Source organism: Carlito syrichta, unplaced genomic scaffold, assembly GCF_000164805.1.
Source record: "Carlito syrichta isolate Samal-C Ts95f unplaced genomic scaffold, Tarsius_syrichta-2.0.1 Scaffold304000, whole genome shotgun sequence".
Lineage (NCBI taxonomy): Eukaryota > Metazoa > Chordata > Mammalia > Primates > Tarsiidae > Carlito > Carlito syrichta.
Window position 1 is genome coordinate 424,165 of NW_007248096.1, and position 21,588 is coordinate 445,752.

General features: G+C 37.8%; 1 protein-coding gene across 2 annotated transcripts in view; it reads left to right on the forward strand.

The window, feature by feature from the left end:
- SSH2 (slingshot protein phosphatase 2) overlaps positions 1–21,588 on the forward strand; it is a 293,047-nt gene that overhangs the window by 107,513 nt on the left and 163,946 nt on the right. For both annotated transcript variants that reach the window (XM_008059339.1, XM_008059340.2), the window contains one exon: positions 12,891–12,934. In XM_008059339.1, coding sequence (XP_008057530.1) covers positions 12,914–12,934 — 21 coding nt within the window. In that variant the 5' untranslated portion in view covers positions 12,891–12,913. The remainder of the gene's footprint in view (positions 1–12,890; positions 12,935–21,588) is intronic.

Consider the following 21,588-nt stretch of genomic DNA (forward strand, 5'->3'; position numbering starts at 1 on the left):
CAGTCTGGGCGACAGAGTGAGACTCCAACTCAAATAAATAAATAAATAAATAAAAATAAACAGATGATGTAGAATGAAAGGAAGCCTTGAAGAATATTTTCTAGAAGGGAATTAAGGTTTTTACTGCAGACAGCAGAAGAATTTGAACCTAGGATGTGCTATCGGTGTGAATGCGTAATAAACAGCTGTAGGCCAAGTATTCATTTCTGTGACTCCTCCAGTATATGAATATTGGGAATTGTCACTCTATAAAAATTCTTTTCCATGGTGGAGTCTCTGTGGAAGCATTAACTTTAAATTGACACTGATTATACACATGTACACATCACACATATAGATATGACTGAGAATCATTTCTGGTTTTCTCCAAAGCTTAGTTTTCTTATTGTTACACTATTAGATCTTACAGAAAATATAGCATGAAAGCATTTTGTATGCCATCTCAATTTACTCTGATAGTTTGAGAATTTCAATTTAAATCTGCAGCACACTTTATAGCTACTGTCTTATTCCATATTTTCAGTTGGCTCTTTGTTACTTCAAATAGTATTTTGTCATTTTACTAACACTTAGCTTGGTTATTTCTTTCATGGGCTGTTCAAAGAATTGTTTATCAGGAAAGTTAAGTTTTTTAGGAAATTAGGCATGTAATGTTTCCTGCTAGTTGCTCAGAGAAAGTGTTTACTGATCCCAGCATATTATCTGGGGAATACCTTTTTATGTTTACCTTTGCGCCCAGGAATCGTATATTTATAGAGTTGCTGGTGCCTTTTATTAGTTATTTTAGTTTATTCATACAGATACATTGGGACTATACCAGTTTCTCATGAAGAAATATTTAATAACAGATGTTTTCTTTCTTTCTTTTTCTTTTCTTTTTTTTTTTGAGTCAGTGTCTCACTCTGTTGCCCAGGCTGGAGTGCAGTGGCACGCTCAGGCGATTCTTCCACCTCAGGCTTCCAAGCAGCTGGAACTACAGGCATGTGCCACCACACTCAGCTAATTTTTCTTGATTTGTTGTAGAGAAGAAGTCTCACCAAGGTGCCCATGCTGGTCTTGAACCCATGGACTCAGGCAGTCCTCTCACTTCGACCTTCCAAAATGCTGGGATTATAGGCATAAGCCACCACACCCAGCCTAGAATAGATGTTTTCAAAGCTATTCTCATTTATATTAGAATCTGTACATAAGAGAAGGGGCTTCTTATCAGGTTTACCTACCTTACTTTTTATTGTTTACCATTTTTTCTCCTCAGTTCTGTTCCGTTTTGGGGGGGAATCTAGATTAAAGTGTACCCGTAACCTTCTGAATCCACAGATTCAACCAACCATGGATCAAAAATATTCAAAAATTTTTTTAAAAATACAATAATTAAAAATACTAAACAATAGCGTATAATAACTATTTTATAGCATTTACATTATTTTAGGTATTATAAGTAATTTAGAGATGATTTAAAGTTATACAGAAGGATGTACATAGGTTATATGCAAATACTATGCCATTTTATATAAGGGGCTTGAGCATCCATGAATTTTGATATTCAAAGAGGGAGCCTGGAACCTATTCCTTATGGATACTGAAGGATGACTGTATATTACTAATAGATAATGAAGGATAATTAGCAGAGTAATGTGGCTATGTAATCATAGACTTCCTGTGGCTAAATAGCTTGATAGCAGAATTCTAATGACCTTAAATCACTGATGAGGCATATTATTCACTCCATGATGATGGCAGAAGAAAAGGATGGTACTGAAAAATTGGTTATGACAGTTTCTTCTCCCTTAAACTGTTAATTGTTGTGTATGGGTGGATGCCAAAGAGATGCATCAATAATATTTTCCCAGAGTTTAGCATAAATATTTTCTAAAGTTGCCATAACAAGATATAAAATTCAAAGAAATCCAAGGAGAGAACTTCATGAAGTTTGTGCAAAATGAGAGGGAAAAGTACATAGGAGCCTTAGGGAAGTTAGAGTGAGGTTAGAGGAGAAAATGGGGAAGACAATGCAGAAGCAGTTAAAGAAAAACAATAGTTGTGTGTGTGTGTGTGTGTGTGTGTGTGTGTGTGTGTGTGTGTGTGCACCTGAGAAGCTTCTGAGATGGGCTGAATGGTCTGCTCATTGACAATGCATGATGCTGATTTTCAACAAATTGCAAGAGACATTCAGATGACTGAGTGCTTCTCTCCTAAGAGATTTTACATTTCTTTTTCACCCAGACTGGAATGCAATGGCATGATTACAATTTACCACAGCCTCGACCTCTTAAGCTCAGACGTTCTTCTGTCTCAGCCTCCCATGTAGCTGGGACTACAGGCGAGAACCACTACACTAGGCTAATTTTTAATTTTTTTTTGTAGAGTTGAGGTCTTGCTATATTGCCCAGGCTGGCATCAAACTCCTGAACTCAAGCTATCCTCCTGCCTTGGCCTCCGAAAATGCTGGGATTACAGGCATGAGCCACTGTGCCCAGTATTACCTTTCTGTTATAAAGTATTTTATATCAATGCAGTTCTAGTTAGAACTATATCACAATGGGGGAGGCATTTTATTATACTTAAGTTGGTGAGTTATCAAGGTTAATAGGTTCTATAAGTATAATTAAAATCTTCCTGCATTAAGTGGCCAATTAATTTATTCCTGTCATTTTCATTAATAAAATAAAATCAGAAATGTTTAACTATAGAAGACTATTAATAATTGCTCTTTTTATATGTTCAGTGTGCTAGCAAAGATCATTAGCTAGGCCTAATTCATGTTGGAAATTAGAAGACATTCTGATTTCTGACTGTGTATTTTTTCCTTCAGTTCAGTACTTATATCTCACTTAAATTAGGCTTGGAGGCTTTGAGCTTGTTTTTTAAAGTGCTGAATCCACTCTTTCAGTCTTCTGTTGCGGAAGCCCAATAAAGTTAAGTGACATGCCTGCAGTCTTAGAGGTAGATCAAGGAATTAGACCCAGGAGTCTATCTTTTCATATTTATTAGTCTAATATAACTAGCATTTAACTTATAACTTAATTTCTCAATATTAGGCACAGGCTTGATTGTAAAATTACATACCTCTGCAGTACTCCTCAAATCTTTCCACCAGAAGTTTCTCTAACCGTAGTAGAGAGAGTAGACAAACCCTGGCATTCTGAGTATACAAAATTTAAAGGAGTCAATTACATTATTTGAATTTTATGATTTACTTTAAGTTTCATGTAAATGTTAGCATATCTATATCTGTTTTGATGTGAGAATATTACTTTCCATCAAGTAAATTTGATGCTCTGGTAATAAACTGTATATTCATTCTTTGGCTTCAGTAATTCCTACCACACTGAGGCAGGGCTCCGGGGTACTTGAATTCCAGTTTAAAAATCAGGACTCTAGAGAAAAAGGACATTGAATAGGATAGAACAGGTTGTGAACTTGCGTTCACATGATTGTAACAGGAGATGAGAAGCTACTGTACAAAAAAAGGAAGAAAAGGAGGGTTCATTTATTCAGTTGGCCAATCACCTGCCAGCAGAGGCTTTTACTTGTTGATGATCTTCCAATTTATTATGTCTCTCTTAAAACGTTGATTAGATGACATGTGTATTTTTCTACCTAATATCTCATAAGACATCTAATTAAGAAAAGAAACAGGCCAGACCCAGTGACTAACACCTGTAATCCCAACACTTGGGGAAGCTGAGATGAGAGGATTTCTTGAGCCCAGGAGTTCAAGACCAGTTTAGGCAACATAACTGAGACCATGTTCCTACAAAAAAAAAAAAAATTAGCTAAGCTGATAGAATAATCACCTGAGCCCAGGAAGTCAAGGCTATAGTAACCTGTGATTATGCCACTGCACTCTAACCTGGGTGACAGAGCAAGACCCTATGTCTTTAATAAAAAAAAAAGAAAAGAAAAAAGGAACCGGAATTTGTATATTTTTTCCATGTCCCTATTCCACATTTTAAAAGTTTTTCCTCTGACCACTTGTATACCTAATCCTGAATTGCACCCCACATCATTAAAATTTTAAAAAACTGTTTAAAAAGAAATACTTGAAATCACAAAAAAAGTTTTTCCTCATTATCGTACATAATCATTGTATAAAGTTTAGAAAATATAAATGGCCATTATAAGACAATAATCACTTATAATTCACATACCAGAAGAAACTTCCTTTTTCCCCAGTAATTATTATTTTCTGATCATGTTTTCATTTTAGATATACTTAGACAATATAAGGTACTGACTTAATAAAATTCTTTTATGTGAAAGTTTCTTAATTTACTCAGCTTCTTCTGTCTTTGAACATTAAAGTGACTTACAACTTGTTTACTATCATGAGTAGTCTGCATAAGCCTTTTCGGATATCTTTGATTTTTCTTTATTAGAATGCATTTTTAAGATATGAAATTAATCTAAGAAATTAAGCATCTTAATTTAGATTTTGGTTTTTTAAATTTTAAACAAAACATTTTTACTTCCTTTTCAGCCATTTGTATTTAATGAGTTATCTGCTTCCAGTCTTTGCCTATTTTTCTATTGGTATGTTTGTCTGTTTCTTATTGATTCACTGAAAATTCTTGTTTGTTGAAACTATTAATCTGTTGTTTTATATCTGGTAAAAATATTTTCATTGGACTTTAAGTTTTGTTTTTATTTTTTCCTCACTCTATATACTTTTGGTTTTGAATATATAGCATGGGTTTTAAATGCATAAATACATATTCAGGAAAACATAATCATATGAAGATACTATAAAATGGAATTCTATACTTTTAATAGGTGAATTGTATGGTATGTTAATTATATCTCAATAAGTTATTTTTTTTTTTTTCAAGATCACATACTATGTGCCAAGTATCAGGATATAAAGACAAGACACACTCTGTTTCAAAAAGTTCACATTTAGTGAGTGAGTCTTTTCCCCCTTTTATTTTCTATAAGGGTTAGAGATAGATATTATTAGATATTACTACTTCTTCTTTGACAACAGTTCTTACATTGGGTATATGTAATTTCCTTTTTTTTTTTTTGAGTTGGAGTCTCACTCTCGCCCAGACTGGAGTGCAGCAGCCGCTCCCAGCCACTGCAGTCTCGACCTGCTGGGCTCTGGCGATCCTTCCGCCTCAGCCTTCCGAGTAGCTGGAACTACCTGCGCGCACTACCACGCCTGGCTGATTTTTTGATTTATTGTAGAGATGAGGTCTCGCTGCCCAGGAGGGTCTCAAACCCATGGGCTCAGGCAATCTACTCACCTCAGCCTCCCAAAGGCGCAGGATTACAGGCTGAGCCACCGAGCCCGGCGTGATTTCCTTTTTTATATAAAAACCATAAATATATCTAAATGTAGATTAAAGTGGTCTTTTTTTTAAGAGATGGGGGGTTTCTTTCTGCTGCCCCAGCTAGAGATCTTGCTGTGTTGCCTAGGCTGGTCGCGAACTCTGGGCTCAAGCAATCCTCCCACCTCAGCCTCCTAAGCACCTGGCACTACAAGCACCTACCACCACACTCAAATTAAAATAATCTTGATATAAAATAAAACTCTTTAGGTATTTTATACTTGAAATTATGCAGTTTCTTGAGAATTAGGTGTTGAAACTTGAATTAAATTATTTGGCTCACATTCCATTCCATTTATAAGCATTTCAATCTTATTTGTGAATGGAAGCGCTTATTTACCTCATTTTTATGAATAACTTTTTACATTTTAACTCTCTGAAATGAATGATGCTTTAAAAATGAATAAATTATAAAAATTTATTTCTTATTTTAAGATGAAATGATGTCAAATGAGCATTTCCACTGCTATTGATTGGAGTTTAACTTGGTCAAGTCTTTCTTGGACAATTTACTAATATGTTTCATAATTAGACCTTGTAACTCTAGTAATCTATCTTTAAAAAATAAATAAATATTGGTAGATGTGTTAATTAAGAATGTCCAGAGCACATTGTTGGAATTTTAAAACTTTAATACATCAGCTAATATAAAAATATATGTATAGAAATAAATAGAATAACCAGTTCAAAATATAATGTAAAAAAGTTCCATGCCCAATAACAGCAATAAATATGTAGGCATATGTGTAATAAATCACAGGACTGAAATTTTTAAAAACTATAATATTCTATTGAGGACAAAACAGAAAACTGAGATAAATGTTGAGGCAATCTATATGCCTGAATGGGAGAAATCAATATTGAAAAGATAGAATTTCTCTCAGTTAATTTCCAGAGTTTAATGTAATTTGGTCAAAATTCTAAAGGCATTTCTAGGGTGGGAGAAATCTAACAGTTATCTGGAAGAATAGGTGCAATTCAGCACTCACTTTTAAAAATTAAAAGATGAGATTTTTTACAGTCAGATATTGAAAATTATTATAAGCTAATAATATTGTGGTAGTACAAGAAATAGATCATCAGCATTGCAGATGTTGCCCCAAAAAGCTCAGAAACACACAAAATATTTAGTGCATGATTAAGATGGAATTTCAATTCAATCAGAGGAAATAGGTCAATAATCCAATAGTGCTTAAATAACTGATTAATTATTTGGGGGAAAAAAAAGTTAGACAGCTCTGTCTTAAATTGTATACCACAATAAATTATAGATGAATTACTGAACTATTTTTAGGAAACTCATTTAAATATGCAAGTTAAAAAAATAGAAGCTATAAAGAAGAATATTGCTAGATATGACAATCTAAAATAAAATAAGTAGAACTCACTTCTAAAAGGAGAGGATGATGATTTAGTTCACTAATTTATGACTATAACTGGCAACATTCCCCAATGTTTTATCAGAATTTGTTGTGCAAGTCTCTAAAATGATTGTCCATGTGAAAATGTGAATATAAGTATATAGCAGTGATCAAGACACAGTTCCTGCCTCAGGCTTATAATTTGGAGGCCAAGAAGTAAACAGGCAGTGGCAATGTGAGAACTAGAGAACTGTATGGGGAGCTATAGTTGCACTTGGAAGGATATTGCTAAATATGACTATATAAAATAAAATAAATCAATCAAAGGCATGGGATCACAGGAGAAAGAGTTTATGGTACTTTACAAAATCTAGCCTTAGCCTTTCAAAAGTTTGACGAAATTCTTATTCCTTTTATTTAGGTGTTAATATTCATGTTGTATCCTAGCTAATGAGAACTAAAGACTACCACCAACCTTTTCCCTCTCCCAGACCCATATGATGACAGCTTCTCAGCTTGCTGAGGCAAATGTACATATCTGAGTTTCTAAATAGCCTTACCGTACTCCTGACTTTAAAGGGGTATGAGTTCTTAAGACCAAGAACTTCCCCAGTTGACCAAAGGAAAAGAAGAACCTAGATTGATATTATACACATAGTTAGGCGTTTGGCTTGGGGATTGATTAGGATGTGCCTGAGATAAGTGGAGAAGATTGAGGTTAAGACAGCCAGTGATAAATGCTGTTGGCATTTCAGGTGTGCCTGCCAAGTGACAGTCAGCTGAGCCAGATTCCCAAAGTATAACTTTTCCACTGGTTCATTTGCAATTAAGAAGAATTTTATACCACAGAAATATTTTCTGTGAAAGACTGATCCGCTAACTAAAGGCTCTGTTCAGGTTTGAAGGCACTGAAGATTGCCAACAACGTGCAGTGTTTTCTGTGAATGCATTGCTTTCTTCCAGTTCAACCACAGTATAAACTTTGACTTGTCTGCCCTCTAGTGGAGAACGTGGTTAAATTAGCCAGTGTCTGGTTTCAGGAAAAAAGTACCTAATTTTTCGATTGACTCTCCAGATTTTAGTCTGTTTCCTTAATAATTTTTATTGCCATAAAAATAACAAATTTATAATTTTATTCCATTTTCTAAGATGCTGATAAATACCTTCCCTGGCTACCCTGTAGGATCAGCTTCAAAACCCTGTCCACTACAACTTAACCTTGCAACCTATCTCAAGGCAAGCCCTGGGTTTCAACTTAGCTAGTCAGCTCACTGCCACCCCAAGGTGTCCAATATACTCGTATTTCTGCTGTTCTTTCCTTGTCTTCATGTCTCAAAATACCCTGTGTCTCTGTGCCTTTTCAAGATCTTCAATAATGAACTCACTTGCTCCTGTAAACACTATATTCACAATGATTGCTCACTTCTGAATTCTTGTAACATGTACTTCCTGTGCCATACATTTACACTGCATTTTTTGCATCAACTTTTCAAATATAACAACCTGACTGGGTGTGGTGGCTCATGCCTATAATCTCAGCACTTTGGGAGGCTGAAGTGAGAGGATTGCCTGAGCCCGTGGGTTCGAGACCAGCCTGGGCAACTTGGCGAGACTTCACCTCTACAATAAATCAACAAAAATTAGCTGGGCATGGTGGTGTGTGCCTGTGGTTCCAGGTACTTGGAAGGCTGAAATGGAAGGATCACCTGAGCCCAGCAGGTTGAGGCTGTGGTGACATGCCACTGCACTCCAGCCTGGGTGACAGAGTGAGACTCCAACTCAAAAAAACCCCAAAAAACAAAAAACACTTTACCTCTTCAGGCTGAACTCCTTGAGTTAAAAAAAAAAACAACAACAGTCTTACACTTTTCTGTGTCCCTTGTAGACATTGGCAGCTCTGAATGAATATGTTGATTATTTGTGTTCAAAAATATCCAATATCCTGACTCTCCTATTGAGGGCTGAAAAACTAATTGTCTAGATTTAATATTAGCATAGCAGTTTGATTTCCCCTAATGAAAACTGTCTTAGCAGTATACCTGTGTCTCAAGTATTCTAATTTCTTTTTTTGGACTGAGCCATTAACTATATCTCTCTACTGAGTAGTTTGAGAATGATTTTAGAATGTTTGAGAAAATCATTCTGTTTAGGAGCATTTAATAAATGATCAGTATTCATTATCCTTCTGTATCTTCTTTGTCCTTATTTCCTGATAATGTTTCAGTTTGTAACTTCAGCTAATCTTTAAAAAAAAAGATCTGTGATCCATGGACTTTTTGTTCTTTAGGATCAGTGTTATTTCAGCAAAATTCTAATCGAGTTTCTTTCTCATCACTAAGGAAGTAGTTCATTGACCATTCCAGCTGTGATTCATACACACTTGTATTTTAAAGAAACACTGGAGAAATTTTGATGTCTCACAGAGGTTTTCTGTTACTTGTAATTACAGGCAAGAAAGCTTGTATATTTAGGGTGTCTTAAACCTTGTCACAATAGAAGCATAGTGTGATTTTGAATTCAACTGTAAGTATTGTAGGATACTCTGGCTTCCTTATTTTTTACTTTAATGCATGTTATAATCTCTCTAAAATATGAACAAGTTAAACTGTTTTGGTTCCTGATCCCAGCCAATATGATACATCTTAATCTAAATTAGACTTTATTAATTTTACTATTTTAAAATTTTATTTATTTACTTGAATAGGAGTCTCATTCTGTTGTCCAGGCTGGAGTGCTATGGCATACTCACAGCTACTGCACCCTCGACCTGCTGGACTCAGGCAATCCTTTCATCTCAGCCTTCCAAGTAGCTGGAACTATAGGCGCATGCCACCATACCCAGCTAATTTTTTTATTTATTGTAGAGACAAGGTCTGCAAGTTGCCCAACCTAGTCTCAAACACCTGGACTCAGGCAATCTTCGCGCCTCTGTCTCCCAGATTGCTGGGATTACAGATGTGAGCCACCCAGTGCCTGGCTAAATTAGACTTTAAGACAAGATCAGATTATATTGAAACTACTGATTTGATGGGATCTGAGCCTCTTCCAGGCCAGCTTCTCAGGTAGTAAAAGTGCCCAGGTTATTTACTTTGGTCCTGGACCATACTATGTTTCTGTACTACCATACTTGCAGGTCCTTTCTTGTCCTCAACCTCCCAAATAAGGAGAACACTTCCATTTAGACATCAGCCCATAAAACTATCCCAATAGCCCTTTGAGTCCACCTTGCACTAACCTGAGAGTCAGCTCCTTTACCCCCCTGGATGTCTCTGTGACCCTAGCCTTTAAAAGTTCTGCCTCATTCACTGTCATTAACTACTTTTTTTTCTGTCCCGTTCATTTTGCCTATGTATTCAGTTAGTTAGTCACCAAGGTTGGTAGAGTTGATTAAAGATGGCTGCAAATTCTTTTCTTTTTCTCACACTGAGAGGTGGAATCGAATTCCTCTTCTCTTGATTCTGGGTTGGGCTTTTTCTGTACACCAATAGAGTATCGCAGAAATGACACTATGCCATCTCTAAGCCTAGCCTTTAGGAGGACTAGCTCTTTTGAAGTCTTGAACAATCATGCAAAAAGATCAACCCTAAGGACACATGCATTGAGGAAACCCAAGATGTATTAGAGATTACATGTAGGCACCCTGGTTGACGTTTTCAGTTGAGCCCAGCTTTCCACCTATCCAGGCTAAGACTTCAGACATGTGAGTGAAGCTTCTTGAGCCCTCCATACCCACTCATCTGCTAACTAAATACCACTTGAATAGCACTGAGTGACCTCCAGCAATACTGTATAAAAGAATCACCCAGCTAAGCACTACTTGAATTTCTGACCCACAAAATCATGAACCACAATAAAGCAGGATTTTTTTATAAAGCAATGGATAACCCAAACAGCTGGTTTCATCCCATCTTCTTTGTCTCTGTTTCTAGGAGAGGATCTAAGACTTCTTTTATAAGTAGCCAAGTGGCAGGAATGATGCCTTTATTGCCCCTTCAAGCCTGTGTTTTATATCTGGTTTTTTTCAAAAGCCAGAAACATGGCATTATCTCTTCTAGTTTCAAAGCTCACACTCCCTCTTAGAAAAACTACTAGATTCCTTTTGCCTATCTGACATATACATCCTATTATTTACTTTATTTGCAGGGGCTGTTGGATAATCTGATTTTCAGTTAATGGAAAATCCACAACCATCCTTTCTGGTTGTAGGACTGTTACCTTAGAATTTCTATCATTATAGTCTCACAATAGCAATATTACTTGACAGCTTTAAGCCCCTGTACCTTTGCTCCAGCAGTTCATAGCTGCTCACGGTTCTCCAAGTTTATCAGACTTTCTTATTCCTCTGCCTTTTTCTATTCCTTTTGCCACCCTGAAATACTCTTACTCTTCTTTTTCCATCTGACAAAAACTCACTAGTTTAAGCCCAGCCTAGAAATTATCTTTTGTGAAGCATTTCCCAACTCTATAGTTAGTTACTTCTTCCTTTCTTGCTTCTATAGCATTTTGTACATCCCTCTACTGTAGGCTAAATGACATATTAATTTTCTGTTTTATGGAACTGTCTTCCCCAGTATAATGAGAACTGTTTGAGATAGGGACAGTTTTGCTTACTTTTAATCCCTGATATCTGTTACCTAAAACATAATAGGTAGTCATTAAATGTTAAATGAATGTAAATGAATAATTATATAATTGAGAGCAAATGAGTGATTCTGTCTGCTTAACCGAAGGGAAGTCCTAAGTGATGGACAAACAAATATATCCTGATATGTAAGGAGAAGATCTAATTAATTAAATGACTAAATATGTGTTTTGTTGCCTTTTCTAATAGTCTGATTTCCAGAGCCATATTGTCAAAGGCAAAGTGATGGGACAACAAATACAAATTGTCAGGGGCAAACTTAAAGGAAATGTTAGCCTCTTAATATCACTGAATCTGTCATATTTCCTTACTTTTCCTTCATGTCAATATCCTTGTCTCTGAGCAGATCTGTATACCATCTTGATTTAGTATGTTAATATACTAATTTCTAAACTAGCCCAGGGAGAAGTAAATGATTTGCTTTGCTCATATAGTTGGGAGCCAATATTTTGTTGGTTTTAATTCTAGCTTCATCACATGAGTTTTCTTGGACAACTTATTTCTGTTTTTGAATTTTGGTTTCTTCATCTCTAAAACATTCATTAAGTCTAACTAAATGGCCATAGTTTTAAGACTAATATTTTATGTGCCACTAAGAAAAAATAAATATTGCAATTGAACTGTGATCCAATGAGCTTTTGTTGTTGTTGTTTGGCATCTCTGAGTGGTCACTAGTCATCAATGCTTTTTTATCCTATGTTATTGTATATATAGAATCAGTAAAAAATATGTTACCACTGGCCGGACTTGGTGGCTCAGCCTGTAATCCCGCGCCTTTGAGAGGCTGAGGTGAGTGGATTGCCTGAACCCGCGGGCTCAAGACCCGTCTGGGCAGCGAGACCTCATCTCTACAATAAATCAAAAAATCAGCCGGGCGTGGTAGCGCATGCCTGTAATTCCGGCTACTCGGAAGGCTGAGGCAGAAGGATCGACGGAGCCTAGCAGGTCGAGGCTGCGGTGGCTGGGAGCGGCCACTGCACTCCAGTCTGGGCAACAGAGTGAGACTCCAACTCAAAAAAAATAAAAAATAAAAAAATGTTACCATCAATCTTCTGAATGTAAAATAATGTACTTAAATTGTGGGGTGCTGTGCCTGACACAATGTAAGTACTCAATAAGTAGTAGCCATTGTTGATGGTGATTTGATAATGAGTACTTTCTTAAGTAGTGCTCTTTGGTTGTTCTTTAGGGATCAGAATCATCAATAGGTCATCTTGATAATATTTGTTGGTATAGTCTGAATGCCCACTTCTCAAGCTGAAGTAACATAACATTAACATAACATGTTCTATTGACTTTTATAGGTAATTATTATAATGAGTAGCACTTTGCTATCAATAAAATTTGTAGACTGTTGTTGAAGTTACCTCCAGGAATAAGCTCTGGTGACATCAACCTCCTGGGTTGGATACAATCACTTTTTATGAAGAGAATTTAATTCAAGTGTACAACATGAGATAATCTTACATGTAGAGCTTAGTAAAATTGCTTTGGTGATAGTGTGGTATGAGACCTCAGGTTTTAATTTTTTTTTCTCTTCGTTTTCTGTCTATACAGGAGGCAGACAGTGGGGAGGAGGAATGCCGGTCACAGCCCAGGAGGTATGTTTGCTCACGTATCCTATAGCATTTTTATAATTTTTGTTTTCTTCTCTCTTTTTCAGTCTTGTCGGATAAGCTTATCCTAGATTTCCAAAATGCCTATTTGTTCTCAAAAAATGGAATTCCAGCTAGATTTGGTGACTTGAGGCTGTAATCCTAGCTATTTGGGAGGTTAAGGCCAGAGGATCTCTTGAGGCCAGGACTTTGAGACCAGGCTGGGCAACACAGTAGGACTAGCTTTAAAAAAAAAATGAGGTTGCTAAGAATCCAGTTACTAAATCAGAAAGATTTTAAATGGTGAATTACTTTTTAAAAAATGCAGAAAGGCCAGTTTTGGCTTAGTTTTCACCCAAGTCTCCAAGAAACTGTCTTGGTTAACAAGGAAGCGAACATTTCTTACCTTTTAAGAAAATATAAACTGAAGAACATTTCAGTCTTCAGTTTTGTACTTAGGTTTGTCATTTGTTTTGATACATTTTGTCAATTCTTACAGATTACTAAATATTTCACTGTTTTTATACAAAGGATATACTGAATAATATACCCAATCCTTTAAAATGCAATGAAACATTTTTTTCTCCTCTAACAGAATAGTGGAATAGGGGGCATGTTGTTATAAGGGTACCAATACCCACTGCCTTTAAAGAAAAGAATTATGAGAGAAATCTAGGAAGTATAAAATAACATTTCTCTTATCTCCTTTACATTGTTTTTTAAAGCAACTCCCTCCCACATGAAACAGTTCTGGTAAATTCTAAATGTTACCTTTAATGTGTTTGCCTCTCAATCAAATGAGCCATTCTGAATGATGTAGTGAAAGGATACAATAAGCATGCTCACTGTCAAGAAGGTGGCTAAAGTGAATGTTTCCTTAGTAATTAATTATCGGGTGTTTGTTGATATATACCTTGTAAACTACAACTTACTATAAAAATAGTTCCTTTTCATCATTAGCTGAGGTTATTGACAATATTTTTCTGCTTGGTTATTATATAAATTTTGACTTAAAGCTTAATTTCTCACTGTCTCTCAGGGAAGATGTAACAGTGAAATGTCATTCTTTTGTATAGAGCTAAGAGGTAGAAACTAGAAGAAATTTTAGCTAAATATTTATCAGAGGCATTGTAACTTTATTCCCATTAAAAAGAAAAAAGAATTCTTTCATGTTCTAGTGGGTCAAATGTAAAGATCTCTGGGTTAATTTCAGTCTTTACATGTGACATCCACTGGAATAACTTTTTCTAAAAAATTACATAATGACAAGGCCATAAAAGTCCATTCTTTTATTCACATCACTGAATTGTCAAGCCAATAAGAACCATAAAGTCCTCTGTTTTTAAAGTTGTTAGCAGTACTTTGTTAATTAGACTACCAGTGGGTTTTTGCAGGCTTCTTCTAGTCACAATTAAAGGATTATTTATAGAAATAAGAAATGAAGAAAAACCTAGTAGCACCCATTTAAAAAAAAATCAAAACGTAAGCTGGGCGCAGTGACTCATGCCTATAATCCCAGCACTTTGGGAGGCTGAGGCAAGAGGATTGCCCGAGCCCATGGGTTCGAGACTAGCCTGGGCAACATGGTAAGACCTCATCTCTACAATAAATCAAAAAATTAGCTGAGCATGGTGGCTCATGCCTGTAGTTTCAGCTACTTGGAAGGCTGAGGCAGAAGAATCGCCTGAGCCCAGCAGGTTGAGGCTGCAGTGGCCATGAGCAGGGTGCCACTGCACTCCAGCCTAGGCAGCAGAGAGAGACTCTGACTCAGAGAAAAAAAAAAAATGAAAAAAGAAAATCAAAATGTGCTAGTCTGTTGTGATTTCTTACATTTAGTGTGTTTTCTAGGCTAATTCTAAATCTAAGACTTTAGTCTGACTCAAAAAAATAAATTTTTCATACCTGCCAATTGTGGTTATATTGTATGTAAGAGTTTGATTTTTTTGTGTGTTTGGTTACTATAGATTGTTCTGGAGTTAATGTAGCTATATATCTAGAGTTTTGCATCATTTACCACAGAATAAACCATCATTGAGTTTTTTCATTGCGTATTCCTGAACTCATCTTGTCAGTTTGTGGGCTCAAACGTGGCTTATCCTAGGGAATTGGATAGCAAAGAGCGTGTCATTAAAACCAAAGGCCAGTTTCAGGTAATAAAAAAAGCCATTACATTAAAACAATAATCTCCTATTTTAGCCAAATGCCATTTATTGGGACAGTTATAAATTAAAAGTGATCTTTTAACATGAGTAAACCAAACTATGATACCTTTTTTTCTTTTGAGTTGGAATCTTACTCTGTCACCCAGGCTGGAGTGCAGTGGCACGCTCATGGCCACTGCAGCCTCAACCTGCTGGGCTCAAGCGATCCTTCCACCTCAGTCTTCCAAGTAGCTGGAACTACAGGCACATGCTACCATGCCCGGCTTATTTTCTGATTTATTGTAGAGATGAGGTCTCACCAATTTGCCCAGGCTGATCTTGAACCCCTGAGCTCAGGCAATCCTCTCGCCTCGGCCTCCCAAAGTAGTGGGATTACAGGCTTGAGCCACCATGCCCGGCCCTGTGATACCTTTAAAAATCATTCACAGGCAACAACCATAACCACAAAAATAAATAAGTTAGACTACAACAAATTTAAAACTTCTTTGCATAAAAGGAAACAATCAACTGAATGAAAAGTCAACCCACACAATGGGAGAAAATATTTGCAAATGATATATATAGCTGATAAGCAGCAATTAAAATCCAGATCATATAAAGAATTTCTGTAACTCAATAACAAGAAAACAGCTGTAGTCAGCTCCAGCTGCTATAACAAAATACCTAGACTAGTATTTTAAACAACAGACATTTATGTCTCACAGTTCTAGAGGGTAGGAAGTCTAAGATCAAGGGCCAGCATATTCAGTTCTTGGTGAGAACTGATTTCCTAGCTTGCAGACAGCTGCCTTCTCTCTGTTTTCTCTTCTTCTCTTACATGGGGGATGGTATGGAGAGAGTATGCTCTAGTCTCTTCCTCTACTTGTAAGGACACTGATCTCATCAAAAGGGGCTCACCCTCATGAATTCATCTAACCCCAATTATCTCTCAAAGGCCTGACCTCCAAATACCATCATGTTGGGGGTTAGGTCTTCAACATATGAATGTGGGAGGACACAAAAATTAAGTCCATAATATTTTGCCCTTGGGCCTTCAAAACTCACGTCCTTCTTACTTACAAAATATATTCATTCCATCTCAACATTCCCAAAACATTCAACATTAATTCTCAAGTCTAAAGTCCAAAGTCTCATCTAAATATCATCTAGACTGGGCTTGGTGGCTAAGCCTTGTAATCCCAGCACTCTGGGAGGACGAGGTGAGTGGATTGCCTAAGCCCACGGATTTGAGACCAGTCTGGGGAACTTGGTGAGACCTCATCTGTACAATAAATCAAGAAAAATTAGCTGAGCGTGATATTGCATGCCTGTAGGTCCAGTTACTTGGGAGGCTGAAGCAGAAGGACCGCCTGAGCCCAGCAGGTCAAGGCAGTGGTGGCCATGAGTGTGCCATGGCATTCCAGCCTGTGTGAAAGAGTGAGACTCCAACTCGAATATATATATATATATATAATCTAAATCAGATATGGTAAGACCAGATATGATTCATACTGGGCAAAAATTCCTCTCCTTCTGTGAATCTGTGAAACAAGATAAGTTATGTGCTTCTAAAATACAATGGTGGGGTTGGCCTAGGATAGATATTCTCATTCTAAAAGGGAGAAATCAGAAGGAAGGTAGGAATGATGAGTTCCAAAAAGCCAAAATTTAAGCAAGGTAAATTTTGTTAGGTTTTTTTTTTTTGAAGTTGGAGTCTCACCCAGGTTGGAGTGTAGTAGCATACTCACAGCCACCACAGCCTTGACCTGCTGGGCTCAGGTAATCCTTCTGCCTCAGCCTTTCAAGTAGCTGGAACCATAGGCATGCCCCACCGTGCCTGGCTATCATTAAATCTTAAGACTTGAGAATAACCTTTCGTTTAATACTCTGCCCTTCAGACCCACTTGGGTGGTGGCATCACCCCCACTGCCCAATATGGCGGCCCTGCCCGGTTGGCTCAGTGGAGTGCCACACACGTGGCTTTCTGCAGTGGCCTTGCCCACACCCTGCTGAGTGGTGGTCCCATCCTTTGAAACTGAAATGAAGGCAGCCTTGCTCCCCAAACTCCACCCATGTGCTCAGGCCTGTGGTGGGAGTAACTGCTCCTATGATCTCTGAATTGCCTTTGGGGATCCTTCTTGCTGTTTCTTGAAGGATAATGGTATTCATTGCCTTCCTTCATTTCCTCTCATTTTCTGTGTTTCCTTTAGTCCTTGCTGGCAGTGTTTTTGCTTGCATAATCCCATCTCCTTGTTTCTGTTGAGATGGCTTTTTAAGCCTGTGGTTCACAACTACACTAACTTCCTTATCATATAATAAGTCAGCCATGCTGTTGGTGTTCTCTTCTAAACATGCTTTCTCATTTGTTGCAATATGCACAGACTGAGAATTTTCCAAATCTTTTAAGTTCTGGTTCTTTTTGCTTAGCAGTCTTTCTGCAATGCATTTTTTGTTGTTGTTGCATTTTACAATAAGCAGCCAAAAGTAATCAAACCACTCCTTCAATACTTTGCTTAGAAATCTGAACACAGACCAGGCTCATTGGCTCAACCCATAATCCCAGCACTGTGGGAGGCCGAGGCAAGTGGATTGCCTGAGCCAGTGGGTTCAACACTAGCCCTGGCAACTTGGTAAGACCTCTACTGATTCAAAGGTTAATCTTATCCAGAAACACCCTCACAGATAAACCTAGAATAATGTTTAACCAAATGTCTGGGCACCCTATAACCTAGTAAAGTTGACACATAAAATTAACCATCCTACAACACAATTTAAAAATAGACAAAGAACTTAAATAGATATTTCTCCAAAAAAGATATACAAATGGCCAATAAACACATTGAAAAGATGCCAAAATCACTAATCATTAGGGGAATGCAAATCAAAACCATAATGAGCTATCACCCCATACCCAGTAGAATGACCACTATAAAATAAAAAGCAATGACAAGGATATGGAGAAATTGGAAGTCTTGTGCACTGTCGGTGTCCGTAATTCTTTTGCATATTTATGAATTCACTTCTTGTATGATGACCCACTTTGCTGACTAATGAACAGCCAGGAAGATAACTGTAAAACTAAACCATATAAAATGCCAATTTTTGACCATTTTGACCTATGAACAGCTATCTCATAAGGATCAACCTAACAAAATTATAAGTTTATTAATAAGAAAAAATGAAAAAAGGAAATATTCCACTGAACTATATCTTTATAATTTTGACGCACCTTTTAAAAAGTGAACAGGGAACAATTATGGTAGTAGCAAAGTTCTTTGGGATCTTAATTTAGAAAATAAATATTTTAATTATAGTAGAAATATTTCTTTTCTTTTTCTTTTTTTTTTTTCCAGTTGGAGTCTCACTCTATCACCCAGTCGAGCACCGCAGCCTCGACCTGCTGGGCTCCAGCCATCCTCCCACCTCAGCCTTCTGAGTAGCCGGAATTACAGGCATGTGCTACCACGCCCGGCTGATTTTTTGATTTATTGTAGAGATGAGGTCTTGCCAAGTTGCCCAGGCGGGTCTCGAAGCCGCGGACTCGGGCAATCCACTCACCTCAGCCTCCCAAAGGCACGGAATTACAGGCTGAGCCACTGAGCCCAGCTTCTTTTCTTTTTTTTTGAGTCAGAGTCTCACTGTTGCCCAGTCTGGAACGCAGTGGCACGCTTACAGCCACCGCAGCCTCGACCTGCTGAGCTCAGGTGATCCTTCCACCTCAGTCTTCCAAGTAGCTGGAACTACAGGCATGTACCACCATGCCTGGCTAATTTTTTAATTTATTGTAGTGACGAGGTCTTACAAGTTGCTCAGGCTGGTCTCCAACCACAGAACTCAGGCAATCCTCTTGCCTCCGCCTGCCAAAGTAGTAGAATTGTTTCATTCCTATGTGTACCAACCCCAAACTAAGAATTGTATAAAATAAGAAATGTTATTTTTTCTGTCAATTAAGCAATGCATATAATATATATTTTTATTTTTAAAATTACTCTAAAAATGACATCATTTTTAATGTTCATTTGAAGCCCTCACCTGTTTTTAAGCCTAGTTTCTTTCTCTTTATTCATTCGTGGACAAAAAAAATTATTCACCTTTGAAAACTTGCTCTTTCCCCATGGCTTTTCAAACATAACTGTGAAAACAAAATTTGCAGCAGTGAGGAGGGAGAGAGAGCAATGTGGGCCAGAGAAGTCTCAGAAAACTTCATGGAAGAGGCTAGGCATGGTAGTTCAAACTTATAATCCCAGCATTTTGGGAGGCTAAGGTGGGAGAATTGCCTGAGCCCAGGAGTTCAAGACTAGCCTGGGCAACATAGTAAGATCTTTTCTCTAAAAAAAATAAATAAATCAAAATATTAGCTGGATGTGGTAGCTATTCTTGTGGTCCCAGCTGCTCAGAAGACAGGCTACAGTGAGCTGTAATTGTGCCACTGTACTCCAGTCTGGGTGACAGAGTGAAATCCCAATTAAAAAATAAACTTCTTGGAAGAGCTGGATTATGATAGAAGAGTAGGATTTAGATAACTGAACAGAAGAAAATAATAGCATTCCAAACATAGGAAAGTGGGAAGAATGGAAGGATAGCCTCAGAAGTCAGAAAGTAAGTCCTAATGTATTTTAGGGGCAGTAAGAAGGTAACTGTCTGTATCTTAAGTCAGAGGAGTTTCTATTTGATAGTTCTGTGTGTAGAAAAATGACATGAGCCGGACTCGGTGGCTCAGCCTGAAATCCCGCGCCTTTGGGAGGCTGGGGTGAGTGGATTGCCTGAGCCCGCAGTTTCGAGACCCGCCTGGGCAGCGAGACCTCATCTCTACAATAAATCAAAAAAATCAGCTGGGTGTGGTAGCGCATGCCTGTAATTCCAGCTACTTGGAAGGCTGAGGCGGAAGGATTGCCGGAGCCCAGCAGGTCGAGGCTGCAGTGGTCGGGAGCGGCCACTGCACTCCAGTCTGGGCGGCAGAGTGAGACTCCAACTCAAAAAAAAAAGAAAAATGACATGACTGGCTGGGCGCGGTGGCTCACGCCTATAATCCCAGCACTTTGGGAGGCTGAGATGAGAGGATTGCCTGAGTCCACAGATTTTGAGACCAGCCTGGGCAACTTGGCAAGACCTCATCTCTACAATAAACAAACAAACAAACAAATAAATAAATTAGCCAGGCAAGGTGGTGCACACCTGTAGTCCCAGTTACTTGGAAAGCTGAGGTGGAAGGATTGCCTGAACCCAGCAGTTCAAGTCTGCAGTGGCCATGAGCATGCTACTGCACTCCAGCCTGGGCGACAGAGTGAGACTCCAACTCACAAAAAAAAAGAAAAGAAAAGAAAAGAAAAATGACATGACTGCCAGAAACAGAGTCTGACCATGTTAGACAGTATGAGGGGAGGCAGAAAAACTATCCAGGATGCTGTTGCAGTAATTCGGGCAAATGGCTAGTATCCATCTCAGAGCAGCATGAGGGTCGGAACTATGTCTTTTATATTGATATCCACAGCAATTAGCATGTAGTTGGCACTAAGTAAATACTTACTGAATAAATGAATGAGAAGAATGTTGGTATCTTTGTTAGAAATAATATAGATGAGAAATAGATCTCAGAACACATGAAGCGTTTGCCTTGAACATGTGAAACAACAAGGGGAATATTCAAATAGAGACAGCTTAAAGACAGTTAAAATAAAACAGAATCGGGATACGTCCTTGTTTCAGATAGTTTCTCAATGACACTGGGTTACTATCTCATTCAATCTGTGGCTAACTCTTTCCTATAGAGTTCTGTCTCTGGTATCTTGTCAAGTCTTCTTTATCTTGTATTTACTCTGTTTATTTTTTGCCTTTGAGATATGACTTAATCTTCATTAAAGCCTATTTGGTGATAAAATTTTTCTATGAATTTAAATATGTCAATAATTGTATGGCATTGCCCATTTTTCAGCTGCAAAAAGAGGACAGATATGCTTCTGCCACCATGTATGTTCTAATTAAATAATATATTAACCTGGCGAATATGTACTTAACAAGAGAGAGAGTGGGGAAAAAAGAAGGTCTGTTGTAAACATGAGCTGATAATTTAGTTCTCATCTTTTTTTTTTTTTTTTTTTTTAACTAGGCATCTCTTTCCATCATCCAGGCTGAAGTGTAGTAGCAAACTCATGGCCACCCCAGCATCGACCTGCTGGCCTTCCGCCCCAGTCTTCCAAGTAGCCAGAAGTACAGACACATGCTACGATGCCCAGCTAATTTTTTGATTTATTGTTGAGATGAAGCTTCATCAAGTTGCCCAGGCTGGTCTTGAACCTGTGGGCTCAGGCAATCCTCTCACCTCAGCCTCCCCAAGTGCTGGGATTACAGACTTGAGCCACCATGCCTGGCCCAGTCCTCATCTTTTTAAATCTTAAAATAATTGAAACAAGCCGGGCTCGGTGGCTCAGCCTGTAATCCCGCGCCTTTGGGAGACTGAGGTGAGTGGATTGCCTGAGCCCGTGGGTTCGAGACCCACCTGGGCAGCGAGACCTCATCTCT